This window comes from Pongo abelii, chromosome 12, assembly GCF_028885655.2.
Source record: "Pongo abelii isolate AG06213 chromosome 12, NHGRI_mPonAbe1-v2.0_pri, whole genome shotgun sequence".
NCBI lineage: Eukaryota > Metazoa > Chordata > Mammalia > Primates > Hominidae > Pongo > Pongo abelii.
The window spans coordinates 85,967,333-85,980,364 of NC_071997.2; the positions used below are offsets into that span (position 1 = coordinate 85,967,333).

General features: G+C 40.0%; 1 protein-coding gene across 4 annotated transcripts in view; it reads right to left on the reverse strand.

Annotated features, from left to right (window-relative positions):
* The window catches only part of RHOQ (ras homolog family member Q), a 37,105-nt gene that overhangs the window by 4,696 nt on the left and 19,377 nt on the right, over nucleotides 1-13,032 (reverse strand). Inside the window, exons 3-4 of one of the 4 annotated variants that reach the window (XM_002812061.6) lie at nucleotides 2,157-2,321; nucleotides 1,751-1,846 (exon numbers count right to left, since the gene is read on the reverse strand). The exons of 1 other annotated variant lie outside the window; for it this stretch is intronic. In XM_002812061.6, coding sequence (XP_002812107.3) covers nucleotides 1,751-1,846; nucleotides 2,157-2,321 — 261 coding nt within the window. Of the gene's footprint in view, nucleotides 1-1,750; nucleotides 1,847-2,156; nucleotides 2,322-12,330; nucleotides 12,525-13,032 lie in introns of those variants that run through there. 2 more of the 4 variants (XR_010136302.1, XR_010136303.1) reach the window with 2 other exon arrangements.

The window sequence follows — 13,032 nt, forward strand, 5'->3', positions numbered from 1 at the left end:
TGTTATCTCAAAAAACGTATTCCTCCTAACACTGTACCCTTTGACCAACATCCTAATGATTTGCTTAGGATAAACTTACATATGGAATTGCTTGATCAAAAGTGTCCATGATTTTAAGGATTTTGCATACTGTCAAGACTGCTTTGATTCAACAACCATAGTACAACAGTGTCCACTTTACTACATGGGTATTATAATTAATTTCTCATTTTTTGCCAATTCTGTAGGTGCAAATTGAGCTTACATTTGACTACTAATAAGTTTGAACGTATTTCCTATCTTCAATGGCAATCTGCATTTTGGGGGGTGAATTTTTCATTGTTAGCCTATGTTTCTATTGGAATCTGTGGCTTCTTCTGATTAACTCATATGCAAGAGGTTCCTGTATACTAAGGATGTTAACCCATTTTTCTGCCATCCATCTCAGGTTATATGACTTTTCATTTTATTTCTGGCATTTGATGTGGTATTAAGTTTTTATGCAGTTAAATCATTAATATTTTCATTTGTGACTTTTATCTTTATGACATTTAGAAATTCCTTCTCTCCCCAAGATTACAAAATTGAATACATGGAATTTCTGAAGTGATTCGTTAGTAAAGCCATTTATTTTTTGCTTTAGGAAAAACTGTCCTCCAGAAAGTTTTCTTGCTTTCTTTTGCCTCCTGATACTACATTTTAAAAGACTATATATGGGCCAGGCGCGGTGGCTCATGCCTGTAATCCCAGCACTTTGGGAGGACGAGGCGGGCAGATCACGAGGCCGGGAGATCGAGACCATCCTGGCTAACATGGTGAAACCCTGTCTCCACTAAAAATGCAAAAAAAAAAAAAAAAATAGCTGGGTATGGTGGCAGGCACCTGTAGTCTCAGCTACTCGGGAGACTGAGGCAGGAGAATGGCGTGAACACGGGAGGCAGAGCTTGCAGTGAGCTGAGATCCCGCCACTGCACTCCAACCTGGGCCACAGAGTGGGACTCCGTCTCAAAAAAAAAAAAAAAAAGACCATATATGGATTCTGTTTCCACAAAAGTCCTATTGAAATCACAACATTTAAAAAATAGAATCCAATAATGTTAAGGCCAAATGGGAAAAAAGGGGAAAAAGTAAACCTAGCTTTGGGGCACGAAGGAAGATATAGGCTACAAGGTATTGCATGCATCACTGTTATATATATTTTTAGAATTTTTGTATTTTCTATCCTCTTTTCATAAAAAGATTGCAGAAATTTCAACACATTTCTTTTCAAACCCAGTCATCATTCTTTGGTTTTAACCACAAATTTAAACTGTCATCCTAGGTGGCTCCACTGTCTAACTCAATGAGTCTTAAGACAGAGCTGATTTGGCACAGTGCAAATGTTTAAGTAATGAAGAAGGGTTGAAAGTAGTGACACATATTTCCGATGCTTTTTTCCATTTGTAACTTTTTAGGAAAATATCACTGGCAATGTAGCACAGATGTAAGAGCCTCGGCCCAGGAGTCAGGCTTTGGACTGAAACCCAACTCTGCCATTTATTACCTGCAGGATCTTGGGCAAATTATCTGACATCACCAAGCCTCCACTCTCTCTTCTGTGTAACGGGAAACAGACCTACCTCACTGAGTTCATGCAAGGATTAAATGAGATAATGCATGTAAAGCACTCAGCACAGTGCCTGGCACACAGTAAATGCACAATAAAATCAGCTTCTATTGTTATCTTAGCATCTTTTACATTCATGCTGAAATTCTGTAAGTGTTCCATTACCTCTTTTGCTAGTTTCTGTCCTTGTTCCACACATATAGGTTTTTCTTTCATATCATTCAGTCTTGCTAAAGTTTTGGGGTCATCTCGGAGATCAATCTAATTAAGAAAGGTCAATAATGTCCCATAATATTACAAATCTTTAAAGAAAAATCAAAGCATGTAATCCCACTTAATTCCCACATACCAAAAAAAGATTAAACAAAAGAACTTAGTTTTTAAAAACCAGGAATATAATTTCTTTCTTTTGGCACAATTTTTTCCAAAAATATGATAGAACTCATTAACTTGCAGCTGAGATTAAACACTTAACATCATTTGCTCAGCTTTGGGACTGTTTGTCTGAGAGCAGCCCCTACGACAGGCCAAAGAGCTTATTCTAAAATGCAGAAAATCAAACCAGACATACCTGAGTTCCTATTAATAAAAAGGGTACATTTGGTGCGTATTCCTTAAGTTCCGGTACCCACTCCTCTTTCACATTTTGAAATGAGGCTGGATTTACCACCGAGAAGCATATAAGGAAGACATCGGTCATTGGGTAAGATAAAGGCCTCAGACGGTCATAGTCTTCCTGAGGAACAAAGAAAAGCCTCATTATGCATTTACATTTCTATTATTTACTAGTAATATGTACATTAGATTACATGGTCAAAGATGCAAATTCAGGAGTACTCCACTAGTGGAATGTATGGCACTCTAAGTAAAATCAGATAACTCTGTTTTTGTTATTCTTCTTTGTGAAGTTCTGAACACCCGTGAGGTAAAAAAAAAAATGACAATATCATTAACAATGACAATGAAAACTTTCGAAAAATACATTATGATCACTAATGCTGTCACTAAAAACATTTTTAACTAAAAAGTTTGCACAAAGAATTGAATATAGCTAGACATTGCCTAAGTATTATAATTTATAATAATTAATACATACTAAATATTTACTATGTGTCAGGCACTAGTCTATATGCTCTCTCATGGATTACTTATTTAATCCTTGTAACAACAATATGACACAAGTACCCTTAATCCTGACTTTCATTTGAGTAAACTGAAGCACAGAAGTTAAATTACTTGCGTAAGGATGTGTAGCCAGTAAGTCAAGGAGCTGAGATTCAAATCCTGGCAGTTTTTACTCCAGAGTCTATACTCTTAACCACTATACAGCTTCACTGAGACCTTCAAGCTTTGCTTTCGTTGTTTCTATAGTTTTATTAATTGTGTGTGTGTGTGTGTGAAAATTTAAAGAGAAACATATACAGTAAATCCACCAAAATCCTCCTTTACTCTCCAACTTTCATTCCCTCTACTTAATATTTTCATGTTTATTCTTCCAGTTCTTTTTCTATGCATGAATATAGCAGTAACTGCACATATTCGTACATCTGTACATAAAATGAAATCATGCAGTACTTGTTGCTCTGCACTTTCTTTGTCTTGGACATCTTTCTAAATCAGAATACGTTAGACTACCATATCATTTTACACTGTTGCTTCAGAGTCCCCAGAACAGCTATACTCCTGATGGTTATTTTAGTCTCTATCACAAAAGGCAGTGAATATCCTTTTTTGCATAGACTATTTTATGTGACACAAAATTCTACTTATTTACATTCTCGAGAGTGAACAGAGTCCGGATTCCATTTTTGGCATAGCTAGACTCTCATCTGGTTTCAAAGAAACTTTATTTTTAGCCTGGGCCACCTCCCCTCTTAAATGACTCGTTTCACTACAGAACTACACAAATGTGGAACTAAGGGAATATTAAAAACATCATCTTCCACTTGGAGTTTCAGCAGTAGTATTTCCCTCATGGAACAATTTTCCTTTCATGCATTTTTCTGACATTTTTCATAATATAACTTTCAACTCAAGCATGTTAATATCTCAAACCCTTGACTGGTGGGTAACCCTTTTGTTTTTCTGTGATGCTTTTGAAGGGCACACCTATAATCTGGAGCTGTGGGCATTAAAAGATTTCTCAGGTGTTGGCTATCACAGGACGAGAGGGGAAATGCCACCCCCAATCTTCTGCAACTTTTATTTTTTAAAGTGAACGCCTCTAAATGGTTTTGATTAAAGCAGTGCTCTGGTGTTAAGAAATTCACAATGAAGAAATCAAACAGGGTGGGTATGAAACACGTTACACCCCCAGACAGTTACTAGAGGAAGACTTCTTGAAAATTTAACATTTTTAAAATCAGCTTGTGTTAAACAGTACAATTGGGTGCCTTATATGTACTTTCTGGGCTCTACTGCCTGTTTCAAACTGCAAGTCCATAAAAGAAAAAAAAAAAAAAAAAGAAACAGTATGTCATCTTAGCATCGCACCCAGCAACTCCACACTTCTGAGCAAACCTGCAGTTGGCATGGCCGGAAAATGGGGTGTTCTCATTAAAAAGCACTCCTCATCCATATTTAGATTTCCAATTTTCACAGAAATAGGAATGGGAATACTATCCCATAGGATTATGAGGAATAAATGAAATAATGCAACTAAAGCACTACGCCTAATACCTGGTACATCAAAGAACTCTTTCAATGCTTAAACATAAATTCTCTATCCCATGGGAAACCAAGTCTCTTATTCCTCTGCAAATCCATGCAGGGTCCCCTGAGTCCCACACTTGCCTCAGCTTTGCAGCTCCCTCCAATCACAGAGAAGTCTTCTAGTAAGAAATAAAATCAAAACACACAAAACTCAGGTCTCTTGAGACAGTATAATTTTCAGATGAATAAAAGAGAATGATATATTATTACTGTACTAGTCACGTAGCCTTAAGACTATTTAAAATGCAACAAAAATAGACATATTTAAGAAAGCCAAATTAGAGATTTTAATGGAAATTTTACTTTTCAAGCAAGTTTACCTCCTCAGGGAAACAGAAGTGTGCGCTCTTTCTCTAGTGAGAGATGACAAGAAATAAAAACTAATTGAATGCCATGTTCTCTAGAAATGCTTAACAATATTAATCCAAATATTTTACACAAGGTAAATATATTGTACAGATTCTCTTCATAACCACAGTGAATCCTGACTTTCCTCCGTGAGAGACATGTGGGCACAAAGGAGGACAACTGGACCAATCATTTCTAGATATTTCTTAAATAGCAGGTTTTGTTTGATTAATTAAAATGTGAAGAACTGGGGCTATTAAAAAATAAAACACACACATATGTTTAGACCTCCTTGGAAAGAAATGTTACTTCTTAAGTCTGAACTATCTAAAATGAATTCCTTCTGCCTGTCATCTCTGGCTAAATAATTGGCAGTTAGTGGCCGGGCATGATGGCCCACGCCTGTAATCCCAGCACTTTGGGAGGCTGAGGTGGGACTCTTGAGGTCAGCAGTCCAAGACCAGCCTGGCCAATGTGGTGAAACACCATCTCTACTAAAAATAGAAAAATTATCTGGGTGTGGTGGTGCACACCTGTAATCCCAGCTATTCGGAAGGCTGAGGCAGGAGAATCACTTGAACCCAGGAGGCAGAGGTTGCAGTGAGCAGAGATTGTACCACTGCACTACAGCCTGGGCAACAGAGCTAGACTCCGTCTCAAAAAAAAAAAAAAAATTGGCAGTTAGTACAAGAATGAGACCTTTCTGCTTCTATCCAGCTGAGTAATTAGAAGTCTAATAACAGATAGCAAATTTAGCAAATAAATTATCCCCTGTGCATACTGTACTCTGCATCATATAAAATGGTTTATATCCATCACACAGTATCCTGAGTGAATTTAATATGAAATGTGGGATTTGGGAATGAATAAGTGGAAGTGTGCAGAATCTTTCATCTTGAGCCATATATTTTAAATTTGACAACACAAAGAAGTCAAATGTAGAGCAACTGCCCTTACTTTTAAAAGATCAACTTATCAAAGTCACAACTTCTCACAGCCAACTCTCCAGTGTCCTCCTAATTAACAAACCAATTATATTTTAGTTCTAATTTTAAAATGTAGGTATTTAAACATTTCAGCATGGTAACTAGAACATTCTCAGGGGTAGAGAAAAGTGTATTAAAAACATCAAAACAATGAAAGAACTGGTGAGTTTAGTCAACATGGCTGTTAGACTGCATGGCAGACTCTTTAGCTTCTTACCAGTTGGCTAAGTACCAGAAGTATCAAGTTTTTAAGTGTGTTCTGGCAGCTTAGTGTTCAGGCTCTCCCTTGTTGAAGAGTCCTCGATATGTGATAATGACAACCTTACATTAAAAATATCACACATGGCCAGGTGCGGTGGCTCACACCTGTAATCCCACCACTTTGGGAGGCCGAGGTGGGAAGATTGCTTGAGTCCAGGAGTTCGAGACCAGTCTTCCCAATGTGGTGAAATCCTGTCTCTACTAAAAATACAAAAATTAGCTGGGCATGGTGGCACATGCCTGCAGTCCCAGCTACTCAGGAGGCTGAGGTGGGTGGATCACTTGAGCTCAAGAGGTTGGGCCTGCAGTGAGCCATGAACATGCCTGGGTGACAGAGTAAGACCCTGTCTTTAAAAAAAAAAAAAAAAAAAAAAAAAAGAAAAGAAAAAGAAATCACACACTTACCACCTGACAAGAATCTGCAAACAAAAAACTAAAGAAATGTGCTCTGAGAGGAAACAAAAGCTCTTCCAATGCCACAGAGAAATGTAGCCAACGGCCATCAGCTGAAGACCCCTTTCTGTGTGCAGCTCAGCCAGCAGTGCCCATGAGCCTCCTACTTCTGCACCATTCTTTGTCCCCTTTATGTGGACCTGGGTGTTCCCTCCTACCTTAGTGATCTCTGTTTAAAATATATGTTTTTGGGATGTGTATGTCTATTTTAAAATACATATCCAAAACATATCTTAAATAAAAACACTCACATTGGACGATTTACCTTGTGCCATACTTTGTTAGCTGGTATGCTATCATGTGTTATTTAAAAGCAATCAGCAAAGATTTATTGAGACTATAGCCCTCTGGAGCTTGCTGTTTAGTTGGGAATTCAAGACATAAACATATAAAAAGACAGTCATATACAACAATAGGAGGGAATAAAAGTGTAAGCTGGAGCAAGTGAATATAGAAATGCTTAAGGAACATTACTAAGCACCTACTATGTGCCCAGAACAGTGCTAACTGCAATAAATAAAGGAGGGAAGGATGAGATTCAAATAACAGCTATTTGTAAAACACCTTGTAAACATTTACAAAGCTCTCTCATTAAATATCTGTATGTTAAAAATAAGACAATGCACTTGAATGTGCAGCAGTGCCCACAATGTGCCTGGACACCACTCCAGCGCCTTGCAGACCTCCAAGCCACAGCCTAGAAGAGGAAACTGCAGGCTGGTGTGGGAACGTGCATCAGGTTAGCACCCAAGAACAATTCTGGTAGGTGAGGAGATACACACAAATGCATAATGGCTTTCGCTCTTAGGATGTTCATGGTAAGGTAGACAAGATGTATGTGAACATGATATTACAAGTTAGAATGTGGTAAATATAAAAAGTAGTAATGAGGGGACACTAAGAAAAGACTTCTTGGAAGACGCACTTGAGTTGGTCCTTACAGAATGGAGAGAACTTGAACGTATCCAGCATGCTAGGAATGCGACTTTAGTCCAGTCCCTTATTCCTTAGGACCTTAGTTTCTCTGTCTGAAAAACGGAAGACTTATCAGTGACAAATGCTTTGAAGACCATAAAGTACTATAGGAATGTATTATAATCCCAAATAATGCAGGATAGTACTTTGATGTAGGAAATAGTCATTTATCAAAACCTACTAGAGTTTTCCTCTGTAACAACCTAGAATGAGAAACAACCTAGAACAAGGGGTAACAGATAAGCCCCAGCCTTCCAAAATCTAAAGCAGCTTCTGACTACTTGAAGAGAGATATAAAACGTATGACAACTAAGTAAGAATGTTCCTGAAAAGTGGTGGCTTTGTGGTCTGTGCAGTAGCAATTCTCTGTGTCACTTCCAAGGCACACAGTAGTAATCTTCATCTACAATATCTGTTTCTAGCAAGAAGTCCAAAACAGGCATCCGGCTCTTGAAACCCTCCACCCTTCAAAGGGTGCTACACGGAAGCCCATAGGACACATGTCATGAAGCCAGCTTCTGAGAATGCAACTGTTTTCTCCTACATCTAACTTATATATCACAACATGTCTATGGTAATGCTTGGTCAGAGTAGCCTATGAAACCTCATTTCATTTTTTTTTTTTATTTTTTGAGATGGAGTCTCACTCTTATAGCCCAGACTGGAGTGCAATAGCATGTTCTCGGCTCACTGCCACCTCCGCCTCCCGGGTTCAAGCAATTCTCCTGCCTCTGCCTCCTGAGTAGCTGGGATTACAGGTGCCTGCCACCACGCCTGGCTAACTTTTTGTATTTTTAGTAGAGACGGGTGTTCACCGTGTTAGCCAGGAGGGTCTCAATCTCCTGACCGCGTGATCTGCCTCCCTCGGCCTCCCAAAGTGCTGGGATTACAGGCATGAGCCACCACGCCTGGCCTGAAACCTCATTTCTATTGTGTAGTCATTTTGACACTTTTGAGTTCATTTTATATTTAACTTTGTGAAATGAAAATATCAGTTTTTACCTACTTAAAAATAACTCTGTTTTTCAAGGAAGCTGGGTTGGGTCCTTTTTGAAAACACTTTGGTAAGTTTGGTTCAAAACTCACCAGTGATGAGTTTACTGAATTTGCCTACCACTTCCTACTACCTCCCAGCACTCCTGGACTAAAGAAAATTTGGGGAAGAGAAAGGTTTTTTTTAGGTGCTATAAATTCTTAAGAGGTCACTGTTTTTCAAAAACTTTGCAAACATCTGGTGTTTTCTTTTCTTTTTTAATTTTCAGTTCAGTTGTGAAATGGTATTTATATGTCACTGGCCTGATCAGCACTTAGTAAAAGAATTCTTGAAATTAAAGGTTTAGCTTCTTACTTTTAGCTACTGTCATCTTCATATATTTTGATTTATAATAAGTCAGCCTCCTAATTAATATACCAATTCTTTAGGAGCTAGGGAACCAGATCTTGGGCTTCTTTTCCATTGTGCTTTCCTTTTGGCCACCTGACTGATCGTAACTCCTGTTTAGGTTGGCTGGAGGAAACAGAGAGAAAATTTACATCTGGTGGAGCAGAAAGAAACCAGCTAGAGGACTGGCCTTGTCATTATCTAACTGTGTTGTGATGAATTGGCACTTCCTCATCTCTAAAAGCAGGGCACTGAACTAGAAGACCGCCATGTCACATGATAAAAAACACTCAAACTAACACTTCTTACCCTTGTGAGCAGCCCTACTAGCAGATTTAATGTGGGAGGAGGTTCACACTACGGGATAAAAATCAAGTTTTAGGATTCCATTTTATCTAAGCTGACCACCACAAGGCAGAGGATCAAGACTTAGCTAAATACGGCCCTCAGGCAAGCTTCACTTCCCCATCTGTGAAGGGAGAATAAATATAGCATACACATGTTAAGATAAATGAGAGAGCTGGTCAAGTGTTTCAAGCTCTTCGGCAGACAAGCCTGACTTTCCAAAAAAAGACAAACCACAACTTCGGAGCCAGTGCTATTTCTTCTGTGCATGGTGAGGTGACTTCCCAGTTGTAAAGGATTTAGAGCTGAAATTCCATATTGTCTGGAGCTATAATTACAAGTCTCTTGCACTAAAACAGAGGTCAGCTGGCCTAAAGCATGCTGAAAGAAGGTAAATGGCTGGTCACATTTCCATGTGGTATACTCCTTTTCTAACTTTTTGGCACAAATTTCATGTTGATAGAATATTCATTCATTCACTCCACAAATATCTGGCAAGTAGGTGCTGAGTGCTGTGTATAGACGAGTGAACACAACACAGACCCTGCCCTCATTCTGTGTAGAGTACAGCAGAGGAGTAGGCACACGGCTCTCAGCTAGGGCAGTACCACCCTATGTCTGGGGGGCATTTCGGACATTTGGGAGGTGCTGTCAATTGTCAAAATGAATGGGGAAACTCTGCTAGCATTTAAGGGTGGGAGCCATGGTGCTACATGACCTGTATGAGGAAAACCAGCCCCAGGCCCGCATGACTGGTGAGTGTACTGCTAGATGTTCATAAATATGAAAAACTCTTTTGTGGGAAAACAGCCTGTTGCATAGCAAGAGTGACGCCATCTTGAAGTAAAACTGCCATGATGACCAATGTTTGACACCTACAATTCAAGGTGTTCCAGTAGCACAGATAAGCCCTCATAACCTCCCCGTGGTCATGAGTTTCTAAAGGAAGTCAGGGATGATGAGCTTCCTGTGTCTCTACCCTAAAAGCTTGCTATATAAAGGATACTTTCTGGAGATTGGTTGTGAGAATCCACCATCTCTTGGCCTACCTAGACATCATTTCTGTTTCTAAGTCTCTATTAAATATTTCTTTCTGAGAAACTGGATTTGTCAGTCTCTTTCTTCAGCCTCTCAGCTCCCTCGGCCTTTGAAGGTAGGTTTGCATAGACCTGCTCACCATGGAACACCTTTTATAATCGCATGAATCTAGGACCTGATTCTGCTGCATATATAAAAATAAAGTTTTTTGGCATAACTTTAGCGCATGTTTTAAACTTTTTCTTTTTTGAGCACGGTTTTACTCTGTCACCCAGGCTGGAGTGCAATAGTATGATCACAGATTGCTACAGCCTTGACCTCCTGGGCTCTAGCCTCCACTTCAGCCTCCTGAGTAGCTGATACTACAGGCATGTGCCACCATGCCCAGCTAGTCAGAAATTTTTTTATTTTTTTTTGTAGAGACAGGGGTCTTGCTCTGTTGCCTGGGCTAGTATCGAACTCCTGGGCTCAAGCAATTATCCTGCCTCAGCCCCCTAAAATGTTGGGATTATAGGCATGAGCCACGGCCCTCAGACTTTAATGAATTTTCTAGGAAGGTAATTTCAGTCCACATTGAAGGAGAAACATTGAACTTTATTTCATTTGAAACATCACAGGAGGCTGGGTGCAGTGGCTTATGCCTGTAATCACAGCACTCTGGGAGGCTGAGACAGGTGGATTGCTTGAGTCCAGGAGTTCAAGATCAGTGTGGGCAACACGGCAAAATGCCATCTCTACAAAAATAAAAAATGAGCCAGGTGTGGTGGTATGTGCCTATAGTCCCAGCTACTTGGCAGGCTGAGGTGGGACGATCACTTGAGCCTGGGAGATTGAGGCTGCAGTGAGCTGAGATCACGCCACTGCATTCCAGCCTGGGTGACAGAACAAGACCCTGTCTCAAAGAAAAAAAAAAAAAGAAGAAGAAAAAGAGAAAACAAACATCACAGGAGTTACTTACCATCACAGAAAACCACATGCCACTGGCAACACTGCTGTTAGTATCTAAGTCACTAATAAAACATAACTATGTTAGCCAATATTTGTAACTGTTGCATTCATGGTCATTTTACCTAATAGGTGCAGGCCTGATTACTTCATTATGATTTCTGGAGTAGTCAGCCTTGGGAGTTTAGGAATTTAACACTGAAATAAATAGTTTTATGATGAATTACTTTCCTTTTTATTTCTCCTTTATATCACTGCCAGGATGTTATACTGATTTAAAATTACATGTATAGGGAGGTTAGATTATCTATAGATTTCATTTGAGGATAAGTAAAAAGGAAGTATTTGTTATAAAAATGGGAGATGGGTCTGATAAAATTGAGGTATCAAATCAGGCATTTAACAAATTGGGACAAAAATGACTATAAATGCAAATTGGGACAGGTGCTATGAAGGAAAAGAGCCAGGTTCTGGGAGAGAGAATAACCAGGAAGATGAGTTTCAGTCTGGGCAGGCAAGAAAGACCTCTCTGCAGGGGTGATGTTGAACCTGAGACCTGAGGGACCGCTTAAGGAGACAGACAACAAGACAATGTATGCAAACGTCCCAAGGCAGAAAAGCCCTGACATACTGAAGACCACAGGGAAAAGCCAGGGTGACAGGTGGGGCTGGAGAAGGAGTCAGCTTGGACCACCAGGGCCCACCTGCAATGGAAAGTCATTAAAAGGTGAGCCCCCCGCCCCCACAAAAAAGTCACAAAACTTGAAAAAGATAAACCAGTCTACTTTGAGGAGAATGAATTAGGCAGGCAGGCTTATAAGGGGAGAGGTTATTATAGTAATTCAGCTGAGAGAAGATGGAAGCTTAGACTAAGGGATGGCAGTTGACAGCTAGAGAAATGGTGGATTCTAGATATATTCTGGATATATCTAGATGATACGGCATCTTTTAGAGGGACGAGGAAGACTGAGGGTAGGGTAGAGAAGCACCATAGGGAGAGAACTCAAGAGGACAGTTTGGGACGTGTTAAGCTTGAGATGTCAAGCAGGTGGTCAGAGGAGGTCTCTGCCTCTGAGTTCCAGAACTAGCTTATTACTATGTACCTCCTTTTAGCTGAACCAGAACCATCTCAAATTCAACATTTCTGAACTAAATTCATTTCTTCCCAATCAAAACTGCAACTCCTCCTGTGTTCATCATCTCACTAAAAGATATCACCACTCAATCAGGGTGCACAAGGCAGAAACCTGAAAGTTCTCAGGATCAACCCCTAACACAAACACACACACTAAAGCAGTCACCTGCCCAGCGAGTTTCCGTTTCTTCTCTCTCTCTGTATTTCTTCACCTGGGAGCTCCCACTCGTCTTCTAGGTTTGAGTCTGGAAATCACTTCATCCAGCAGATCTTCTCTGAATTCCCAATTCAGCTTAAGCGTCGCCATGCTCCACACTTCTGTGGCACCACGAGCTTCTCCTGTCATCCTGTTTGTTTATACTGTAATACAATTGCCTCTTTTCTGATCTGCATCTTCCCCTTCTGCATCAGGACTCCCTGAGGGCAGGGGACTATTGCTCAAGGCCTGGCTCATGGTAGCAGCTTATTACGTTCCTGCTGAATCAATGACGGTGGCTCATGGGAAGGTGAAGTGAGAAAAGTCAGCTGCAGTCATTGTGCAAGTAGCTTGCACAGTGCTAGCTGCACCTCCTTCACCAGCTACAAAGCTTGAGAAAGTGGATCAAATACCTGAATTCTCTCCAGTAACAGGTTAATTTCTCAGGCTGCTGACGTCACTTTCGGCCAGATATCAAATTGCCTCCTGTGAGCAGGGCCATTTTTCTGTGGCACACCAATGGGTCCAACCTACCTCCCTGAATAATGTGAACTCTTAATACGAGAGCCTCAGACTGAGTGATGCTTTAAGCATTTTAGTTCCTGCTGCTGCTTTTCACCACAACTTTTTCTGCATTGTCTTGACATTTGTCTTAATCTAGGTATGGAGAAT